Source organism: Rhinatrema bivittatum, chromosome 4 (assembly GCF_901001135.1).
Source record: "Rhinatrema bivittatum chromosome 4, aRhiBiv1.1, whole genome shotgun sequence".
In the NCBI taxonomy this organism is placed as follows: Eukaryota; Metazoa; Chordata; class Amphibia; order Gymnophiona; family Rhinatrematidae; genus Rhinatrema; species Rhinatrema bivittatum.
In genome coordinates this window covers 447,709,002-447,733,025 of record NC_042618.1, presented here as the reverse complement: position 1 = coordinate 447,733,025, position 24,024 = coordinate 447,709,002, and the positions used below count along the sequence as shown (strand labels likewise).

At 44.3% G+C, this 24,024-nt stretch overlaps 1 protein-coding gene across 2 annotated transcripts in view; it reads right to left on the bottom strand.

The window, feature by feature from the left end:
* POC1B (POC1 centriolar protein B) overlaps positions 1-23,801 on the bottom strand; it is a 124,292-nt gene extending 100,491 nt beyond the window's left edge. The window contains exons 1-3 of one of the 2 annotated variants that reach the window (XM_029601642.1): positions 23,550-23,801; positions 12,213-12,297; positions 4,570-4,741 (exon numbers count right to left, since the gene is read on the bottom strand). In XM_029601642.1, coding sequence (XP_029457502.1) covers positions 4,570-4,741; positions 12,213-12,297; positions 23,550-23,609 — 317 coding nt within the window. In that variant the 5' untranslated portion in view covers positions 23,610-23,801. Of the gene's footprint in view, positions 1-4,569; positions 4,742-12,212; positions 12,298-21,974; positions 22,195-23,549 lie in introns of those variants that run through there. The other variant, XM_029601643.1, reaches the window with a different exon arrangement.
* Positions 23,802-24,024: the final 223 nt, after the last annotated feature.

Here is a 24,024-nt window from a genome sequence, read left to right as displayed (position 1 = left end):
CATTTTATTGGTTGCCATGAGATCCATCACTCCTCATCTGGCTACAATCAGATTGAAAGCTGCTTAAGACACAGATCAATCCCCAGGTCAAACACACTGCGACTGAAATAGTCTGCTTCAATATTCTCCACATCTGCTCTGTAAAATGCAGTTATTTTTTTAATTCCTTTCTGTCCAAATGAATACAAAATCTATCTCTATCGACACTTAAGGACTTTTGAATCTCCTTGATTTACATATGCCACTGCTGTGGCATTGTTGACATTATCCTGACTGCTTGACCCCTTAGCAGAGGTGCAAATTTCAGAACAGCCAAACAACTTGTTCTGGCCTTTAACCGATCAAAAGACCATCCTGCCTCTTCAAGAGTCCACTGATTCCAGAGTCATCTGTCCTAAACAGTGTCTGTGGTCACAGTTACCCAGGTTGGAGACTTGAGATCTGCTCCTAACTTCAAGTTCCTGTAATCTAGCCACCAGTGCAAGCTTATCCTGACTGATACCAGTAGTCTTATGGAATAGTTCTGAGACTGGGAATTCCACCTGGAGACAAAGCATCCTGGAGGGGCATCATATGCGCCCTCACTTAGGGCACCAGGTCTAAAGCTGCAGCCATGGAGACCAGAAGCTGTAGATAAGCCCACACAGTCAGACTCCTGGATAATGCAAGAATCTGCTGACCCAGTTTCTGAATCCTTTGTTTTATTAGTCAAACATGGCCTATCTTTGTATCGACCTATGGCCAAGACATTCCAGAGTCTGAGACGACTGAAGACTGCTCTTAGAGAAATGGACTATCCAACCCAATGCTTAAAAAAAAACCAAAAAAAAAACCAAACTCTCTGGGTGGTCAGCGTACTTCGCCCTTATTAACCAGTCATCTAGATAAGGATATACCAAAATCTTTTCCTTGCACGGTGCCACAGCCACCACGACTACTATCACCTTCAAAAGGGTTCTTGAAGCCATGGCTAATTCAAAGAGCAGGGCTTGAAACTGGAAATTCCAACCCAGTATCACAAAGTGATTCTTGGATCCTTCCATGATCAGAATATGAAGGTAAGTCTCCATAAGATCAGGAATTCTCCCTTTCACACTGCCGTAATCACCAACTTCAATGTTTCCATCCTGAAATGAGTTACCTTCATGAATTTGTTAACCTGCTTCAGATCCAGAATGGGATGAAAGGATCCCTCTTTTTGGGGTACCACAAAGAATGGAATATCAACCTATCCCCCACGCGATCTTTGGAACTGGTAATACTGCCATTAAAACATGAAATCTTTCTAGTGTCACTCTTACGGCTTCTTACTTCCTCACAGAGAAACAGAGGAAACCATAAAAGCATCTGAAAGGGGTCAGGAGAATCCCAGGGCAAAACAATCTTGTATGATCTGTAAAGCTCACTGATCTGTCGTAATTCTGGTCTAACTATGATAGAATTGCAACAAATGGCCACATACTGTATATCTGTGGAGGCAGAGATAGTGCTCTCAAACACTATTACCAGCATTTCTTCCCTATTTAAATCTCCTGGAGTCCCAAAACATATTCCGAGCTGGAAGAGAACGTGATAAATCCTGCCTCTGGAAGCCTCAGCACTCTCGAATAACCCTAAGACTTTGCCATCTTCTCAAGAGCCTCTCGAAAAAAAGCGGTCCTTTAAAAGGAAAGTTTTGTCAAATTGGTTTTAGAAATGGTGTCAACTGGCTAAGCAGCCAAAAGAGTCTCCTAGCCACCACTGTAGATTCTATATCCCTAGCAGACATCCATATCAGATCAAAAAATGTATCTGCCAAATATGTTGCTCCCAGTTCCAACTGAAAAGATTCGTCCACCGTCTATTCTTAGACATGCTGCGCCAGACGAAAGCCAGACCTTGCCATTATACGGCTGCAAACAGGTATCTGTAACGCCATGCTAACAGCTTTAAAAAGGAAAATTGGTTCTTACCTGATAATTTTCATTCCTGTAGTACCATGGATCAGTCCAGATTCCTGGGTTTTGCCTCCCCTCCAGCAGAAGTTTTCACAAACTTTGCCCTATACTATGAGGTGCCACCCACAGACCATCAGTATTTCTCAGTAACAAAGCAGAATGGATCAAAACCCATCTAACAAAATAACTTCAAACGCCAAATTGGCTCACTAAACCCCAAAAGGGAACAGAACCCAAACAAACACTGAACAAATTGATCTGCAGAACCGAAATTGAAATAGAACATACTGCACGAGTGGACTCTCCATTGCCTTGATGCTGACAACTGGTAGGACTCTGGACTGATCCGTGGAACTACAGGAACGAAAATTATCAGGTAAGAACCAATTTTCCATTCCCTGTACATACCCGGATCAGTCCAGACTTCTGGGATGTACCAGAGCTACCTTACCTAGGGTTGGACCCGGAGAGGCACGCTCGGAGCACTCCTTCTCCAAATCCCCCGGAATCCGGAGCTTGGACATCCAGCCATAATGCCTCATGAAAGTGTGTAAAGACTTCCATGTAGCCGCTCTGCAAATCTCGAGACGAAATGTGTTGGCATTCCGCCCAGGACGCTGCCTGCCCCTGAGTAGAATGTATTCGAAGATCCACTGGCGAGGGCTTCCCACGCAGCAAATAAGCTGAGCTTATAGCCTCCTTCAGCCAGCGAGCTATCTTAGTCTTAGAAGCCATATTGCCTCTTTTCTGTTGCAACCGTCCCTTCCCGACGGCTTCATTCCATCTACCTTTCTTTCTTTGCACCTCCTCTCGCTATGGATGGACGCCTGGCTGCCGCAGTGTCTGCCTGCCGTCCTCTCCGGCGTCCCCGGACGGGCTTGGGCGCTGCCTCTCACCATGCTCCGCTGGTAGCTTAGGGCGCGCGTGCGCACCGCGCGGCCCTCACTCTTATTTCCTACTTGGCACGAACTTCAGGGGCGTCCCCCTGTGATGACATCACGCTGCCCGGATATTTAAAGCCTACGATGTTTGCTAGCCTTTGAGTTAGCAAGGGGTATCTTATGGATGGGATTCGCTCTCCGTACCCAGCTACTCTGCCTCTCCAATTTCCATTGGATTCTTCACGGTAACGGGGTACCTGCTCCTCGGGGGCCTCACTTGCTTTTCAGGTCACTATCAGGAAACCGGTACTCGCTCCTCGAGGGCCCATGTTCCCTGACTGGCTGCCTGCTCCTACCTTCTCTTCTGCCTGGAACGATTCGCTATCTTCATCACCAGTGAGTACTACCATCTTCACCTCAGAGCTGTTCCCTGGAACCAGGTACTCGCTCCTCGAGGGTCTGCCTCCATTCCAGCCCTAGTGCCATCTCCTACGTGGAACCGCTGTGTGAGTACATTACCTTCAAGCCTCTCAGCTCTCAGGTACTTGCTCCTCGAGGGCCTGCTCTCCCTATCCTGGGGTTCTCCATACTGGGGCTTTGTGCATATTCCACTGTACTCATTATTCTCAGTTCTTTCCACTACAGCACTGCTACCGGAGGAGTCGCTGTTCCAGCGCCTGAGGGATACTAGCCCAGCCGAGCTACTTCTACTGCTCACTACTGCCACCTCTGGTGGCTTCATCACATTGTCTAATAAAAGATCAATCTCTGTGTTTTGTGTGTCCTAAGCAGAGCCTGACCTGTGGCCCCTCACGGGACTTCCCCCCGGTGGGCGTGGTCAGCTGCCACAGTGTCCAAGGGTCCACCCAAACCTCACTAATTATAACATTTTCGGCTCACTCCACAGCACAAAAAGATGGTCTGACAGACTAAAAGCATTTGTAACCTCCAGATACTGCAGTAACGCCCTACGAATATCCGATTTCCGCAAGTCATGTTCAGTGTGTCAGCAAGAACAGACATTGGCATGCAGGTTCTGCCACATAAACAGATTTAAATCTATAAATCTCAGACTAAGCAGTAACAAAGGAGGAAGTGAAAAACATGCAATATGCAGAATCTCTTGCACTTTTCAACATGACTTTTTAAATTATCTGAACCTTTTTAAATTTATTTTTTTTTTTTGGCTTCGGCACTTTGGGCTTCTATCTCAGTCAGTACCAGGGCTGGGATTTGGCACCGTGACCTTCATTTGTCACAATCCAAGGATTTTTCCCTTGTTTTATATTCATTTCCATCTGCAACCATGGAACTAAACTCCAGACAGACACTAGATGTCAAATTCTACAGTATTTAACGTGTAGGACCATGGTCAAGTCTCCCAACTTTGGACCCTATCAGTGAAGTTTACTGGAAGCTACGGTGCCTCTGGGCAAACAAATGGATGGATGAAGTGAACCAGCCCGTAACAGAACTTAAGAGATGCCATGCTGAGTCAGGCAAAAGGTCCGTTGAGTTCAGCATCCTGTCTCTGACATGGCTAATCCAGCTCACAAGTGCCCAGGCAGATCTATTCCCAGAGGTAAATGGTGGCTTTCCCAATTCAACTTGGCTAATAATGGGTTATGAACTTTTTGACATATGTTGAAAAGGGCTAAAAAGGAAAATATTAAAGATTCATACAAAACTGTATTAATAACATGCTTTTTTGTAAGACTTCCAAAATGTGCTTAGCATTTGATCATACTTACATAGTGGGAACCCATAGCCTAACAGTCTTGTCTTGGGAAGCAGATGCAACTAACTGCCCAGAAGGTGAAAACTGGACACTGGTCGCCCCTTCCGTATGGCCCACAAATCTTAAGGCTCTGGAGCGTGGCTTGAAATTCCATACCATAAGAAAGGCATCCAAAGAAGATGTAGCTGGCAACAAATCAAAGTTATCTTCAATTTAAAGTGCAGATATGCAAACGCAGAAGACTCATTTACACTGTTTTACTCTGCAGGTACGTTTTCAGCCAAACATTTGAAGGCCATAGAATCACTAACGGACAAATTCAAACGTTTCTGCTCAAATCCTTTTACATAGAGGGCACGTGCAAGCTAGAAAAGATCAAAAGTAAACAATCTGACCTTGCTACTACTACTTAAAGCTTTCTATAGTGCTACTCGACATATGCAGCATTGCACACCCATTACTACATAAGGAGACAGTACCTGCTCTATAAAGCTTACAATCTAATCAAGACAAACCTACAGGGGAAGAGAGACTTCGGGAGCTTCATATAGTAAGACAATGGTTTAAAAGGTTAACCCTTGCTCTGGGGAGTAAATGTATTCTATACAGGAGACACAAGCCAGCCATAAATGCTTCAACACAGCCTGCATTATAAACAAAGAATATATTTAGGATGGTTTAATATTGGTTCGGGCTATTGTGGAAAGGTATGGGGTGCATTTGTTTTAATTTTGTTCTGTATTTATATGTTTAATAATTTCATTTGATGGAATTGTATTGCTGTATTTTATGCTTAGCACAAAAAAGCTGTCCATAAGTGAATTAATTAGTGATTACCTGTCTACATTAGTCATTCACAGTGACAACACTAACTGAATAAAAACAGCAAGAATTTGCAGAAAAACATCTGATTAAAACATCAGGTTTCCAACATGGAATTCTGCCTATAGTTTAACCACAAATTAGGTTGAAAACTATAAAATGCTATAAATGCACCATGTAAAGGAAAATTGGTTCTTACCTGCTAATTTTCATTCCTGTTTTACCACGGATCAGTCCAGACAGTGGGCTGAGCCTCCTGTCCAGCAGAGGGAGACATAGACAAACTGAAAAGGTATCCTATATCAGGACAGTGCTCATCCTGCGTCCCTTCAGTATAATCGATATCAAAGCGGCCAAAATGGCATAGAGAACCAGGATAAGATCAAGCAAGTAAACAACTGTAACAATCAAAATGAAACAAGAAATTCAAACGTATGAAAAACGCTCTTACATAGCGATATATATATATATATATATACATACACACACATATATATATTGACCGCTATCACACACACAGGTCCTCCGACTTTGCCCCAATGAGCCAGTCGTCCAGGTACGGGTGGACTAGGACTCCCTCCCACCGGAGGAAGGCCGCCACTACCACCATGATCTTGGTAAATGTGAGTGGCATGATGGCGAGACCGAATGGAGTGCTCGAAACTGAAAATGTCGTCCTGGCAGACCGGGATTTTTATTTATTTTTATTTAACAGTTTTCATATACTGATGAACGTTGGGAACATCTCATCGATTAACAAGAAATAAAAATTAGCAACTGGCTTTACATTAAACATCGAACTGTGGGTGAAGGGCGGAGGAAGGGTAGAGAACAGGAATGGGGAGGGAAGAGAGCAAAAAGGGATGTGAAGGTAGGCCTCTGTCAGGTCGAGAGAGGCAAGGAACTCTCCTGTACGAACCGTCGCTATGACTGCCCTCAGGGTCTCCATCCAAAAATGGGGAACCTTGAGGGTCTTATTGACTCTCTTGAGGTCCAGGATAGGTCGAAAGGAGCCGACCTTTTTGGGGACGACGAAGTAGATGGAATACTGGCCAGATCCCTGTTCCAGGAGGGGGACCTGGACTGTGGCACCGAGCGCTTGAAGCCTGTCAAGAGTCTGGCACACCGCTGAGCTCTTCAGAGTTCCGCAGGGAGAGATCAAGTAGAGGTCTGGGAGATCCCGAGCAAACTAACACGTAGCCTCTTTCGATTACTTCGAGGACCCACTGATCCGAAGTAATTTTGGCTCATTCCTCAAGAAATAGGGACAGCCGACCATCTAAGTCTAGAATGGAGGAATGGGCCAACCGTATCTCATTGTGAGGACTTTGCGGCGGTACCTTGATGGGTACCATCTCGGAAGGGCCGTCTGCCCCGAAAGGAGTGAGACCATGCTGGAGACCTAGTGGAGGTGTTTCGTTGAAAAGCTCCACACGGCTTGATGTACCTGCGCTGCACCCAAAAACGAGCGCGCAATGGAAAAAAAGGATCTGGACTGCTTGGGGCAGTCCTCCGGTAGCTTATGAACCTTGTTGTCACCCAAGGATTTGATATGCTGGTCCAGGTCTTCGCCAAAAAGTAACTTACCCTTGAAGGGTAGAGTGCCCAACTGCGATTTAGAAGAGGAGTCCGCAGCCCAATCGCCTGGCTGACACCACTGAGACCATAGCTTTGGCTTGCACCCTGAGATCATCATAGAGAGCATCAGCCCCATACACAATCGCACCTTCCAGCCTTCCTGCCTGTTCCGCCTCTGCAGACGGGAGGTCCTGGGTGCTGAGTAATTGTTGAACCCACCTAAGACTTGCCCACTGCATGAGACTGCTACAGGCTGTGGAGAACCCAGAGTTCTGACAGGACTGCAGGAATGAGCGGTTCCAACTCCTCCCTCTGGAACAGACGTACTACCTGAGGGTCATCACCCTCCAAAGAAGCCCGTTTCCCTTGCTCCTCATCCATGCCCCCCACCCCCCGCAGGAGGGGGGAGGAGAGGCTCCTGCACCTGCATCCGCACTGCCCGGCGTGGCAGACCCTCCTGAAACCACCGCGCCTTTTAACTTCGCGACCCTTAGAGATGCAGGAACATCAGCATGCTTCTCTACCTTGGGGGGCAGTCCCTGCGTAGATCTGACTGGCAAGGCACCACCTTGCAGAGACAGAGCTGTCTCACAGACAAGAAGTTTGATTTCCTTCAAATTCTTTTTTTTTTTTACACATATAGAAATTAATCAATACTTGCTTGATCCTGGAAACAATCAGAAGGAGCAAGAAAGAAATCACCATAGTGCGGAAAACAGAGAAAGCTAGGGAACCGCAGGTTCAACTGCCTGCCTCTGCTGGGAGACAGAGAAATACTGAAGGGACGCAGGGTGAGCACTGTCCAGATATAGGATACCTTTTCAGTTTTTCTCTCTGTCTCCCTCTGCTGGACAGGAGGCTCAACCCACTGTCTGGACTGATCCGGGTACGTACAGGGAATTGTAGTTATAAGTAAAATGCACAGGGCAGAATCCTGTCCACATTCTCAGCCAAGAATGTTCAAAAGACAATCTGTATTAGTTCTACTCTGTAAGCACTGGTGTGAAGAGCATCATTTGGCCTTTCAATTTTCCCAGCAACAACCAAGACAGCAGCCCTTCAGAAATGTCGGGGGAGGTGAAGAGCGAGGGCATATGCTGCTATGCAAGTGAATCAAGGACATGCGACGTATCTAAAGTCTACCGGCACTACCTTAAGGGGCTTCCTCCGTCACAGATACTAAATGGATCACCACAGAATGGGAAGTAAAACTCAATTAGAACAAAAACAACATTCTGAAAAAGAAAAAAAAATTGCAGCTTTATAGAATACTTACTAATAGGACATGTCCTTTGTAATAAAGATAATGCGATAAATCCAAGTACAATAAAAAGGGGGGAGGAGCAGGAAATCGGACGACACATGGAAAACGGGTCAGAGTAAATTATGGGGCTGTCACCAGAAGCCCAAAATAAAAAGTTCTAGCATGATTTAGATTGTATGTCGCACTGTACTTTTAGAAATATATAAAAAGCTTTAACTGTGTACTTAAATGTTACTTATGCAGACACTTATGGAAACCCCACTACATAAGGAGGAGAAACTGATAGAGAGACAATGGGGTTCATCAGACAAATCTCAGCGGGTTAGGGCGGCTCAATCAGTGCCATGGAGTCTGCAAGCTGCCAGAACCCAGTAACCAGAGTAAGCAAGCCAGGCCCTTAGCCATGGACCTTCCCATGGGCCAGGGAGAGGTCCTGGTTCCAGGTGGGGAGCCGATTACTCTGCAGCAGAACTGGACCTGGCAACAGCCACTGCAGGGTTTCTACAACCCAGGAAGAACGGCCACCCTGAGGCCTGTTTTATGAGCGTGGAAGGCGCCGGCCCCAAGAATCACTAACGGCTCAGCGCATTAATGGGGGTTTCTGCACAGTCTATTGCACAGGGCTTTGACCGCACATATCTGCACGCATCTCGTTTGCGGACGCGACCGTTATTACATCCCGCGGAGGAGCCTGCTTTTGCCAAGTGAGCTTTTTTTTTTTTTTTTTAATTTATAGTTTATTAGAATTTTTACAAATCAACAAAATGCAAAAATCAAACAACAAATTTGTGTAACAGGAAACCAAGTGAGCTTAAAAGAAAAATACGTACAAACAATTAGTATCGATTTCACCACATCGGCCCCTCTGTGTCTGTCTGTGTGTGTGGGGGGGGGGGGGGGGGGGGGGGTTGCCTGTCTGGATGGGTTTCTGTCTCTTTTTCTGGCTGGATAAGGGGTAACTGTGTCTGGTATCTGTTTCATTCTCTGTCGGTCTGGGGGCTTTGAGCCTATGGTTGCCTGGTGAATGCACTTCTCACACACATACGTGAAGACTTTGCTATCTAAAAGGTAAGAGTCACTAACACTCTCCTTCTTCCTAGAAAACTAACTCAAAGGGCCACCATATACATTATTTACTATGTGTATTAATATATATTCATAAATATATATATACATATTAATATATACACACACATTGGCATGAATGGCAGGGGGGCTGTGGCTCACCCAAACACCTATATTGTTCCATGAAGCAGGAACACACACAGTAGTTATCTACCCCTCTAGAAAAAAGCAGAGAGCAAACTTACATCACAGGCCACTGCTGTTGCTGAGAAGACAACTGAAATACCTGCAACTCAACTGCTGGCTGTTTCACACTAGTTTCTTCAGACGCTATCGATGTTATTTAAATTAAACAAGCAACCAGCCAGGAAGGAACTGTGGAGATTTTTACTATTCTCTCTAATGTTTCTTTTCTTTCTTTTTTTTTTTTTTAAAGCCCTGGTGATTTTTTCCAGAATTTTAAAATAGAGAAAAGAGAATCTGTTACAGTACAAATCTACCAAGTTTAATTGACATGTAATATTTACATATGAAAAATATCATACGGGAGAAAACCGCACTTTGAACAGGCTCTCAGTGAGCAGTCTTGAAATCCAGTAATTATAATCAATCATATGTTTCTAAACACAAAGTCAGCACGATAAGCAAAACATTAATGTTATATTAACTTGACCAATTACAGTTATATTTCTGCATTTTATTCAAATACCATAGGTTTTAGGTCCTGACTAATCAACAGGTCAGCATGACCTAAGTTCTATTTGCATTTACAAGCACAACATTTTATTACCTATAGATGTAATGGTGTGTGACCTTTGCCAATTTTCTAATAATTATAATTATCTTGTATCATGTGCATGGAGCCAAAAAGTCTACTGATGTACAAACTTGTTTACATATCTTTCATTCTTATTATAATCAAAATAGTAGTTTCTATCTTTGTTCATAGCAAGCATAAAAAAATCAGGAAAGAACATTATTAGCTAAAATTGAAGTATATTGCACTACATTGAACAGAGATACAATAAAGCTTTTTGACTTCCTCAGAATCCAAATATAATTGGATTCCAAGACTGCCCCTCTTAGTAGAATGAATATCATCCTTTAATTGACTTGGGCAAGGAGAGAGACTGTACATGCAGTCAAGCTCTACAGCTGGGATATATCCTCAGCGGTGAGGACAGGAATAACTGGGCAGATTGGATAGGTCAGTCAATCTTTTTATGCTATCATCTCCTATGTTACCGTATTACCTTGATATTAACTTCTCAAGGACATTCAAAGCACTTAATAACAAAAAGACAATACATTATGTTAATACTGCCACACATATTGGACATATTGTAGGGAGATATCCAGCCACTCAAGCAGTGCTAAAATATTACACTTTGCAATGACTTAACTGCGAGGTGAAAAGGACTTTTTTTGTGTTTTGCAAAGTTTGGATCTAATTTCTACCGCTAAGTGATCGGTACGAGGCAGAACTTTCAGCAACCAACATCAGCACAGGAGTTCTTCCTTCTCTTTAATGCTTTATATAGCTCATTCTATTATTGTACAGTTGCATGCCCAACAATCTCTTCTAGTGGTATTTCGGGTTAAGAAACTAATTATTTGATAAATTTCCCTCTTGCCCCCCTTAACCTTGAATTCCATTATTTGTAAAAAAAAAAAAAATAATAAATTACTATTTCCCTTTTCATACTGATTACAAATGAAATACACATAACCTAGTGCAAAATGTAATGACTGACTTATGTTAACAGGTCCCCCAAGATCGCAGTGGTCTGCACTTACATTATTCTTCCCTCACAACACAACAGTTCCCATTGTAGTTTACAACCTATTGCTCCTCCATGCTCCCAGTTTCAGCTTATGATGTAAGACTATCTTGCATTTCTCCTCAGGGCCATGTTAAGGCACTGGTGGGCCCTAGGCAAAACAAACTAGTGGGACCACCTTGCTTTTATCAAAATACCACACATTTTAATACATTTTTTTCCCCCACTAATTTTGTTTCAGTTGCAACTTTTTCCAATTTTAACTCAGCAACATCATCAATGAAGTCGATCAGTTTCAAAACGTCGCTCTCAGGTGACATTAACATTAGAGCATTAAGGCACTGCAGTGGACCTCGGTTGATGGTAGGTCCTGGGCCACTGCCCCTTGTGTCCACTGGCTAAGTGTGCTCTGACTTTCCCTATGCCCACTGGAACAACTAAACATCCTCTTGATACACGAGGACCCATCTCTACTTCGGAGTCAGAGTGCAGACAATTTATGAAGGCAAAACTACTTTTAGGTTACAGGATTTTTTTTCTCTAGCAGCCATCAGGTCATTTATTTAAAAACATTCAGCACCTGATCCTCCAAAACAGTTTGGGGCAGAGTACAATAAACCTTAATAGAATGAAACTAACAAGACACCGATTACATATATCTGCATGACAAAATGAAGAGAAGCAGCTGGAGAGGCAACACAGTACATTATTGCTGGAATGCTTCACAAAAGAAATGGGTTTTTAATAATCTCTTTGTTTGTGGTCCTGTGTGAGCCACAAAGATAGTTCCAGTGCATGGGATCGCGAATGGAAAAGGATCGCTCATGTGTGGTGGCTAAGTGAGCCGCTTTTTTTTTTTTGAGGGAGGGGGGAATATTTAGCAGGAATGGGGACTTGAGGAATGAAGGGTTCAAACAGGAGTGTGAATACGAACAGCAGAGCTGATCCCGAGAGATGATATACTATGGAGGAGGTTATGAATGGAGGTGGCAACTTTATACTTTAGGCGCCAGTGTAGACTTTACAGGACTGGAGCATCAGAGAGCTACTGACACTGAAAGAAGGATAAATATAAATGCAGAGAAAACATTTAAGACCTTTCACAAGTACTGTAGACAAAGATAACTGGCAATCAGCCATGCTTACCCAGCTGTTTGTTGTCTGGGCTGAAGTCAATACTAGTGACCGCATCCTTATGACCTCTAAACTGATGTTGCAAGGCAGGATCCTCCTACAGAATTAATTACAAGCAAGTAAAACACATGCACACAGTATGCCAACACGTTTAGATCTCACTCCACAGGCATTAAGAAAAATAATTTATAAAAGTGCGGTAAGATCAGTAAAGGCTCCTCCTCGCTCAGCAGATCACTAACATGCCTGCCTAACCACTACAGAAAGAGCTTAGCAAGCCCTTCTTCCAGTTCAAGCAGCAATCCATGTTCTAGTAATTTTATCAAAATGATTAAAATCATCATTACTTGGCCAGCACATCATTTTTAACTGGTTGTTGGTAATGTCAGAGACAATTTTCTAAAAAGCAAATCAGACATCAAACTCTGGTGAAACGTCACAAATAAGTCAGGTTTCCAAGATATCCACAATGAATATTCATGATATTCATTTTCATTCCGCAGTTCAAGTTTATAATCAATACATACATTTTGGCTATCCTGAAACCCCTAAAAAAGAAATTCTGAAACACCTAAAAATATCTTCTCATTTTATGTAACAAGAAAAAGTAACTCTGGCTGCGTCCTGTAGAAACAAATATCTTGTTTGGTTTTCAGCATAGTCACAATGAATATGCGCTCTGGTTGGGTGGCGTTTTGAGGACCATGGCTCTAAACCCAGACTTCCTAAACCTGGCCTCATGACCCCACCGCCAGCTGGATTTTCAGAATATCCACCATGAATATGCTCCAGATAATGCACATATCGGGGCTCCAACGTATGCAGATTTACCTTATGCATATTCATTGCCCGCAACCTGAAATCCCAGATGGCTTTCAATTTGGCAAATGCCACTTTATTGTAAAAAGATCTTACTTTTGACCTGCACCATGTTAGTTCACAAAAGTTGTAAACCTGAGTTGTGAAATATACTGAGCTATTATAAAAGGTTATGGATCTTGTAACTGATATTACAATGTAAAGTGGTTGAAACTCGTCTGCTACCATGTTCAGCAAGGAATCGGACAGGGGAAACGCTGCAACTGGGAGCAGAGACCATCTGCTTGCCCGTACTGAGCGACAGAAACTCTGAGCTAACTTCTCTTATATAACAAGACTATTCTATCCAAAGTATTTCAAACTACTTTTACGGACAGCTGTTATCGATTTATGATTATTGCGTACTACTGCTGAAACTCGTCTCACTGCTTCAGTAAATGGTTCTTTTGGTATTCTTTGCCGTCAGAGCCCAGTTACTGAGTGCGAGAAGTGCTGCATGGGAGTGACTGGGAAGCTACACTCCTATCGGTGCCGAAACTGCAGCCAAATCTCATCAATTACCGGTAATCCAAAGAGCTTGCTCTCTCTTTGGCCCCTCTTCAAGGGGCTAACACTCAGAAAAACTGGTTTTGTGCATTTTTGTTTTTTCACACATTGGCTCCTTTAGCAAAAATATTTCACAAACTCACTCTTCACTTTTCTGCGTTGTTTGGAACGTGCAAACTTTTAAATAAATACATTTTACTAAAATTCTGAGTTAATGAACTGATGGAAGGAACTATACAAAGCAATTCAATATTTCAAAAACAAACAAAAACCAACATGTGAAGCCTAGGGATTTACAGGGGGGGGGGGGGGGGAATTCTGTTTCAAAATTCATTCTGTGGGGACCCAAATGATGTTCTTTAGTTTCAAACCAAAAATAAATATTCATTTTTCGTTTACTATATCTTACTTATATTGGGCTCTAGTAATGGGGGGTTTTCTAATGAATTGTCTTAGAACTTGTGGGAAGAAAAGTATCTAGAAAGCCGGAGGAAAGTGGCACTAATAGCTTTAGGCTCTGTAAAGGGGGTACTAGCATTGGTTGGATTTCTTCAAGTCACTGGGAGAGGAGCAAACAAGCAGCAAAAGTGGGAAGATCATTCAAAGGCTGTAAACGAGGGCACCAGCAATAGGGACATCTTAAGTGGCATCAGCATCCTAGGGTCCCATGATGGGGGAAAACAAAGCCGAGAAGGTGGCAGAATAAATCCCAAGGAACTGCTAAGGAACCAAGCAGCACCCAGAGTGGCTTCAAGACAACCAAACATGAGAGGTGCAGAGCAGCCCCCCCCGAGACCGGCAAGAACAAGTCAGGGTGTAAGGCCTGGGCATGGAAGCAAGGCTGAGAGGGAGCGCAAAGGACTGGTGGGAATTTGGATTTTCTTCTGAAATAAGCTTTCCAAATGAACCGGATATATCACATGGTAAATTGTGAGAGATTTGGTTTTTTCCCCATATTCTGCAGCTGTTTGATTTCCTGATTTCCTAGTTTTGCAGGACTTGTCCTCTTACCACTCTAACTTAAGACATTCAGTAAATGGTTTCTCACGAGCAACTTCTCTCATGACTATTTTTTTTCCTTCTCAGTGAGGTCTTTTTTGGACACACCACCCTGGTAAAATCAACCAATAAAGCAGGGTGGGAGAACCAGGCTGATGTAATTGAGGGGTTGGAGAAAAGGAAGGTGCAGTGCCATAGTAGTGAAACACGTGTGTTTTGGGGGTTTTTTTTTATCTTTTTTCAAATTTTTGTTCTGGGGACAAAACACCCCAAAATAACAGACCAAGAAGAAAGCAATTGTGGATGGGAAGAACATAGCAAGGCTCCAAAAGAGGGCACCTTAAAACATTTGGGCAGGTTGGCAGGTGCCAGCAAGTCCTCTACAGGGGTCTGGCAGCTGAACAGGCAGGCATGAGACAAGAACTGTTTCGTCTTTTTTCACATTTATGTTCTGTGGACAAGACACCAGAGGCAGAGTAGGAAAACCAGACTGGAATCACTGTAGAGGGGTCAGGACAAAATAACCAACCACAAAATAGATAGGGGGGAGGGGAGATTTTTTTTTTTTTTTACTTTTTTTCCTGGGGAAAAACAAATACCCCAATTACAACAACAACAAAAAAACAGCAGCAAACAACATGGATGCACCAAAGCTCCCATGCACATATAACTAATAGCATAGCAGGTAGGTGGGAGCAGTAGTAATGGTGGTACTGGTATGGCAAGTAGGCAGATAGCAAGTTCCCTAGAATGGTAGTAGGGACAAGACACGAGCGTTCGCTGCCTCTAATGAGTGTGGTTTGGATTTCTGGTAAGTTTAAAGGGTTGTTTTATTGAGAAACCTTTTTCCATATTCTGTAGTGGAACTCTGGCTGTTCTATTTTCTGGTTTGCATGAATTCTCTCTGCCTAATACTGTTAACACACTCATAATATGGAAATGATTTCTCTCCTCTATATTTTCTGTTCTGCCTGCATTTTTTCCTTAAAGACAGAGCTTTTAAGGACAAACCATCCCAGTAAAATCAATAAATAAACAAGGTGGGAGAACCAAGATGGAATCATTGCAGAGGAGTTAGAACAAAACAAAGAACCGTAAAATAGGTGGAGTGCAGGCGACATCTTTTTTTTTCTAAATTTGTTGTTTTTTCTGGAGTAAAGCAAACACCCCGGTATAACAAAGAAGCAAACAGCAAACACGGAGGCACCAAAACGCTCATACATATTAGACAGGCACTACAGGAAGGCGGAGCACTAATACCAAGACCTCTATGGTGGTACAAGAAATATGGCAGGTAGGCATATGCCAGCAAATCCCTTATGGTGGTACTAGGGGTATGGCAGGTAGGAATGTGCCAGCAAAACCCTTATGGTGGAATTAGGAGTATGGCAGGTAGGCTTCAGGCAGCAAGTCCCACTATGGTGGTACTAGGAGTACGGCAGGCAGGCATGTACCAGAAAATCCCTAAGGTGGTATTAGTAGTATGGTAGTCAGGCAGAGAAGTAACAGTCAGAGCCCTGGGGTAGTATATCTAGGTTATGACAGGCAGAGTGCCAGCAAGGCCTTCAAGGTGTTTTCAATCATCTTGCTACTCACAGGGAAAATCTAGAAACCCAATCAAAGAGATTGCATTTTAAAAATGCCAGCATTTCCATTAACTGTGGCCAACCTTGAGTGATGAGGGCTCATAATGTCTTCTGCCATTGAAAGGACTCATTCACTGGGAACTCTGCTTAGTGGGCAAGACAGATGGCACTGTGCCACTTTGGCTACATTTGGCCAGATGGTGGACTTATGTGCCCAATATGCAAGTAAACTTATGTCCGGGTCCTCATTGAAATCTGTTAGTGTATCTCACACCTTTGCGCCAAGTTCTCTTTGGCCTGGATGGGCTGAGAGTCTTTCTTCCAGCCAGCTGCTTTTGCTCTGGCTTGTGCCACCAAAGATGTTTCTTTGCGCGCAACGTGTCTATGGCATATTGTGGTGGGGGAGGAAATGCTAGCTGTCTGGGTGCTGCTCTTGCTCTCTGAGGTAGCCACTGTTTCCTCTTGTGCTACACCCCTACTCTACCTATGTCTCTGGCGCTCCTCCAGAGACTACCCCTTCCAGCATATGCTTCATTTGAGAGAGACACTTGGACTTCAGGATAACATTCCTTTTCACCCAGGAATCAAGCAATGAAGCAAGCTTGTATATATTGTTTTCCCATCAGAGGTTGTCAGTCTCTCATGCACTTGATGCTGTATGACACTGAAACTGAAACACTTCTGCTTTAATTCTCATGTCCTGCTGGAAGCCAACCAACTTTTCCATCAATTTATTATAGGGATCACATCGCCCAAGGTGGTGCTTCTCAAACCCATGTCCTCTGTGGCATCCTTGAAGGGCTTCAGGATTTCTACCATCTAGCCTCATGACTGCTCAATCATGATGTCCCAGGGGGCAATTCACATCCATCCCTATTTCCCAGATTATGAATGGGTGTCTTCTGCTCCACTAGCCTCTGCAGCAACAGGTATGCTGAATTCTAGTAGATGCCAATATCAATAATAAGGAGCTTAAGAAGCATCTCAATTTCCTCTTGCTTCTCTCTGAAGTTGTCCTGCCTTTACACTTCTGTGGAAGCACCCTGCACCTTTCCTGCACTTCTAAAGGTTCTGCCAAGTATTCATTCTGATAGGCCTTGGACCCCAAACCCAGGACATCCTTCCATTACCAGGTGCAGAATGTGTGCAAAACATCAGATGCCCTCTAAGCCATGTATTGCCTTTACAATGTTTGTGCCATTTTCTGTGACAAAGAAACCTGAATTCAAACTGCTTGCTTTCCCATCTAGCTGCCAACCCTTCAGCATTTCTCCTATGGCTGATAGAATATTGGCTGAGGTATGGGATGCAGCAAAGCTCACCCGCACCCTGATGCTCCGTCCCTGCCTCTTCCTCAGGCAGGTCCCACCAGCGTGCCATCAGGGAGAAATGAGAATGTGCAGCATTCGTGGAGGGCCAGGTGTCACTGGTGAAATGCATGCTACTCCCCTCTGCCTCAGCTAGGGAATGGATATAGAGTGGAAGGGGTTAGGCCTAGCAGGGAAGGGGAGAGAATGGAGGGTGAAGGAGTTTGGGGGGCCTGAGAAGGCAAAGTGGAAGGAGACTGGCCAGGGGAGCAGGGAGAGAGGGAGGAAGGGGCATTCCTACAATGTACTTCTAGGGAAATTCTGCTCAAAATATTTAAAACTCTACATCTTTAACTAATACGTTTTTTCTGTATGATATTTTAAATGAATTACTTAAAGATTGTCATGTATACTGTGCTATTTTAACCAATATAAAAGTATGCAGAATTTTCAATTTTTGTGCGCAGAATTCCCCCAGGAGCAGCGCTTTCAGTCGGTAGCAGTAAGAGAAGCCCTTACATCTTTATTCCATTTGTCCAGTAGGTGTGAATCAGTATGCTCACCGTGCTCAGCCAGCACTGCACAGCTATAAATGGTTAAAATACTGTGTGCCACATAACCTAGGTCAACAAAGAAGAATTCAAGCCCATTTAGGGGTCTCAGGGGATCTGAAGCATTAAAACAGCGCTCGTCCATTCCTAAACTGCCAATACAAAGCAGGAGATCTAGCTGCTAAGTCATATTCTTCTTGCAGATCAAAGGACCTGAGCCTTTCATTGCCACGAAAACCAGGCTCTTCTAGGCCCAAGACTTAAATCCAGGGTAGAAGGTAGAATTAGAAATAATGAAATAATTCATTTCTAAACGAATAGGATTCATTTAATTTGGGGGGACCCTCTCCATTTATTTCAGGGATCTATCTAATGTTTGGGTTCTTGCCAGGTTCTTATGGCCGAGATTGGCCACTGTTGGAAACAGGATGCTGGGCTTGATGGATCCTTGGTCTGACCCAGTATGGCAATTTCTTATGTTCTTAAATGAGCTGAATCCAATTCACTTCTGAATGCCCATTTGTTTTAAATAAATGCACATCCCTAGTGAAGACATTTTCATAAGCTGGTTTTTAAAAAAAAAAAACCCAGCTATACCTTATTGAGGCATTATCCTTTTTGAAGTGTAAATCTACCAGTGTATGAGGCCGCTAACCTGCACCCGCCTTGATTTATAGGGGGTCACATGACCCAATAATAGCCCCTCACTCATCGCCCATTTGTAAAACGGGGCAACCTCTCCCCCACTCCCATGTGGCTCAAAATGCACAAAAATTGGTCCCTTGGAAAGTCCTCTCCTGCTTCCAAATCCCTCTTCCCCCCTTTAAAAACAAATACCCCAAAGCTTACCCCATAATCTGGGGGGGGTTTCTAGGGGCAGGAGCTTTCTCCACTTCCTCCTGCCCCACTGGCATCTCTGACCACATGCGCTTTTTTGCTCCTTTGGAGTCAGCCAGCGATGCTGGCAGGGCAGCAGAAAGAACTCAAATACAGGATAAGCTCTGGGAAGAAGGGGGAGGGCCAGGCTGGGGGGCACCTTGTTGAGGGGTTGAATTTATGCTTTGTAGTGGCCATGCCAGGCTAGAAGGTGAGGGAAGGTCACCCGCTTGCCCCATAAACTACTAAGGATTTCGCACATGGATAGGGATTGATACTGGGCCATGCATTCCCTCTAAACCAGGGCATCCCAGAGATTGACACCCTTGTGCACTGCATAGCCAGGAACACGAACAATCTTTTGTGAAATTTTGCTAACAAGCTCATTTTCATGGAGCAATAGGTTTTGTGCCATGAAGCCTCTAATCTGTAGGAAATTCCATGGGTTACTACATAGGCCTTTTTAAGAAATAAATCTGGTAGTGGAGCGACTGTTAGCAAAAATTTTGATACTTGACTGTAAGAATCATCTTTCCTTGTGTCTGATATCTATATTCCCCGTGTATATTTTGCCAGGTTTGCCTGCTGCTCGTTTAAATTTACTGAATAAACCACCACTTTCTCAGTGGTTTCTGCATTTTTGGGCCCTGTGCTTTTTGGATTTTATTTTTTAGGCTCTCCTCTCAGGGTCTCACCCAAATTAGTTTTAGAAATCATAAAGAAGAAATACAAATGTATTTTTTATGTTTTTACCTTCTATGCATTTTCTGCAGGTACAAGTGTACTTCCGAACACTGTCTGGCCTCTCTGCAGGTGAAAATACGTGTGCTGTGCAATAGCACATTCACCCACTGCAACATAAGCCTGAGAGATGGAACAGCGAGTCTATGTACATAAATGCCTATATTTTTCTCGTCATTGCTGATGAACCTTTAAATATAACAAGTACTTTTCTGTGCAATCACAATTAGGCCTACTTTGCATATTTACTAAAGATACCTCTCTACAGGAGAAAAGATATGGATCCCTAACTTTTTTTTTTTTTTTTTTTTTACTTATTATCCTCCTGCTTCTTTGGGCTTCCAGCTCAACTGAAATCAGAGCTGAGATCTGGCACCATGTGTCTTCATTTTCAATTACTGGGAATTTTTGCCCCCTATTCTATAATCTCCTCCCAACTCGCATAGTCCTGTCATCATAGTAACAGTCCTAGGACAGAGGCCATGCACCAGGGCTCGTTCAAGACCCTGCAATCAGAGGTCATTAATCCAGTCACTGTATGGCAATTATGACTCCTGCCCTTCCCCTATCGTGATGCCTTCTTGGGTGCTCTCCCTCTTGTTCATTCAATCCTGCCATAGCCTTTTCCCAGGTGCTGTCTCTCCAGTCTGCTCCTTCCCACTCTTACCCTTCCCTCTCTTTCATTGAAGTGTAATTTTTTTTTTGCCTGATTCCTCTACTCATGGCCCCTTCCCAGGTCCTCTCCCCGGGATCCTTCAAATTTCCTGATCCTTTCTCCATTCTTCTGTTTTCCTCTCCTCCTGCCCCCCCCCCCCCCCCCCCCCCGGCCCAAGCTTATGTGCTCTCCCTTTTAATTGTCATCCACATCTTCTGCCCAACCCCCCCTCCCCTGATGTCCTACGGCTCTCACTTTATTTCTGCTCTTCCCCGATGTCCACTGCCTAGATCTCCTTCTTGCTCTCCCCCCTCCCCCCAATATCCCCTGTGTGGTTGCTCTCCCTCATGATTTCCTTACCCACAACCCTCCACGATGGCTCCTGCTTGGATGGTCTCCCCTCCTTTCTCCCCTGCTTGGATGTTCTCCTTCCCCTCTGACATCCGGTTTGCATACTCTCCCTCCCATCCCATCTTCCCTTGGATGGATACTCTCCCTCTTGCTCCCCTTCCCCTCCCTGTTGTTCTCTGCTTGGATGCTCTCCATCTTGCTATCCTTCCCCTTCCTCTGATGTTCCCTGCTTGGTTGTTCTTCTTGCTCCCTTCCCCCACATCCCCTGATTGGATGCTCTCTCTCTCTCTTGCTCTTCTTTCACCCCTCCCCCCACTGTCCCTTGCTTGGATGCTCTCCCTGTTGCTCTCTTTCCCTCTCCCACATACTAATGTCCCCTGCTTAGATGTTTTCCCTCCTCCAGCATGCTTGATGCACTCCCTTTTCTTTAGCCCCTTCCTCCTATCATGTCACCTGCTTGGATGCTCCCTCTTACTCATCTCTAGCCCCTTATCCTTCATCTCTCATCATTTTTGGCTGGCAGGAGCTGCAAAAGCCTCAGGACAGAAATTAGTCAGAGACAATCAGCAAGGAGCTTGCAAGCTGGAGCACACTTATAGGTTCTACCACGGCCCTACCCTTCCATCCTGCATGGGTTCCAGTTCTGGTTCCCTAGGAAACCCCTAAAAGGCCCAGAGCTACAGTAGGGCCTGAGAGCTTGCACCGGCTCATAGGCGCCCCCTGCTGGTTGTCTGATGTATCCGTAGCCTGAAGACTATCATTCACTCGAACATGCTTCCTTTGGCTTCAGCTGATCCATGGGACCCTCCTATAGCTTTGGGGACCTAGGGCAATTACACCCGCTTGCCTTGCCTGCTGAATGCCAGCCCTGACTGTATCTGATGTTTGTTAAAGAGGACAAGAACAGTCACAATAATTTATAAATAAGTAACTGTTTTTGTGCATAATGCTATGTACCGTAATTCCTTAAAAAGAACATAAAGACAAGTCCTTCAAAACCATAACACGCCGTGATACCAATTCTTCATAATAGGGGGCCCTGGGCTCCAGTTCCTGCTAAAAGTTGTACCCATCAGTCCTGCTTGTCTCCTGGTTTCTCTCTCTCTCTTATGCATCTGTTCACCTTTGAAGACAATCACTGTTTACAATAGTGCAGTCACATAACAGAAAGCACAGGACTGTGACAGTTTAAACCTAACCGCTAGCGGACCTAAGGAGCCAATACTCTGCCAGCGCCTCCTTTAAACTTGGGGAAGAACCCAGAAGCGCCACTTCCTGCATCGGCCTTTGAGGGAGGGGAGAAGCGTATCCAACCCTCCCCCACACCCTGCTCTCGTCCTTACCAGCACGGATGCCATAAGCAGGTTGCGCTGCGCTGCAGGGTCCTCGCAAGGTCCGTGCGCTGAATCTCAGCCGGAGAACAGCCCTCTCATTGGCTTCCTGCTCCAGCCCGCTCCCAGGCAGCCCTGCAGGGACTCGGGGAAGGGGAGGAGTCTATTCCAATCCCTCCCGCCTGTCATTCAAGGACTGGAGGGGGACCGGCGGGAGCGGGGCAGCACGCCCCGCTCCAGCCCCGCCCCCTCCTCTGCCCTCGCGCGCTGCACACAGCACCGACGCAGGAACCCTTCGTCCCACCCCTTCTTCTCATTACACGAGAACCGGAGCAGGAGATTTAAAAAAAAAAATCACAAAACTACCAATAGCAAGTATAGGGGGCGTGTCCGTGCTTTCCCGCCGAGTGAGAACCAAAAAAGGATCGAGCGTCGCTCTTTCAACGCAAATATAGCATTTGTTTTCTTTGTTTGGTTTTTTTTTTTTTTAAGAGCCAATAAAAATTATATCAGAACCCGCCCCAAAGCTCAATTTATCCCTTAAAGTAGATCTTAAACGAGCACTGTACTGATTTCTAAAGACGGTTGTTTGCTGAAAATAAAACGTATGAAGCGGGAGCAGCTTCCAGGCTGGAAGAAAGGGGAGCTCTCGCCCGTAAACAAAATTTCAATTTTTAAGCAATTTATTGCAGCTGAACCAACCCCAAATACCCTTTAAAACATGTAATATTTGACTGCATACTTTTAGCTATAGCAACAAACACAAGAGGTAGAATCGGTGTAAAATGGACTTTATTGAATCTTGCCCGACTCTGGCCGAGTTTCGCTCAACGAGCCACTTGAATTGGCTCAGATTAGCATGGACCTCTCATATACCATAGTTAGAGATATGTTGATCAGCAAACACTATTGGAATAATTTTAAGTCAGCCACTTTTAACAGCTAACTGCTGAAAAAGCAATGATTTTCCAATGCTTTCAAAAAGACAAAACTCTACTCACTGCTTAACACAAAATGATGCAAAGATCTGTTGACCTGTTTCCTAGAAGAAAAAAAAAAGTGACCTTACCTTTCTCAGGGGTCACCATCCCAGCCCTCAGGAGCATTTGTCCGGTACATTTTTTCCTGAAATGCCAGTTATTGCTTATGTTTCCTGATCCAATGCCACACGCCAATTTATTTATTCCCGCTGCTAAATTTTACTTGATCAGGCTCTTTCCTCCCAGTTATTAGACTTGCCATTAACTATGGAATATGTTTATCATTAGTTTATTTAATTGTTCTTAATTGATATTTTTTATGTACACCTGAATTCTTATTGACTGTAAAGCTTGTTGCTGATTTATTGTTTATTGTAAACCGAGGTGGTGTTATTAACATGCCGCGGTATATAAAAAAAAATAAATCACTAAATAAATAAATACATTTCCACTCTTCCCATCCTTGTCTCACTTATTCCTTCCCAGGTCCTCTGTAGGCCCAGATGAAAATACACTTTTTCCCAAATTCTTTTTCCCAAAGGATCTATCGCAGTATTTTCTCAAGTCCAGTTACTCACATACACTGCATGGCGCTCCTGTAACTCACCCCCTTTTCAGGCCGATGCATTTCCCCCAGCGCTGCACTGAAAATCAACACTGGCATCATTCTTCCTTGGGTCCTGCCAGATTCCACTACAGCTCCTCTCTTTCACGCCAAGATTCAACTTCCCAGTTAACTCCTGCTTTCAGTCTCCTCACACTCCTTCCCACTTGTCCTAGTTCTAAACTATTAGGAAAGGAACAGGGAAGATGACGAGGAAGGTGTCGCTTCATGGTGAGGATGCACCTGCAGTACTGTGTGCAGTTCTGAACACCACATCTCAAAAAGTATAGATGTAGCGGACATTATAGTCACCTTACCCGTAAGCCCTTAATCAGCTAGATCAGTGCAAGCTAGAGAATGGGGGAGATTAACATTCAAAAGCAGCCCCTCCCTTTGAGGGTGCTGAAATGGCCAATCCCATCTCCCTGGTGTGTTAACAAAAACAGGTGGCAATTGAGACAGCTGGGGTCAGTTCAGT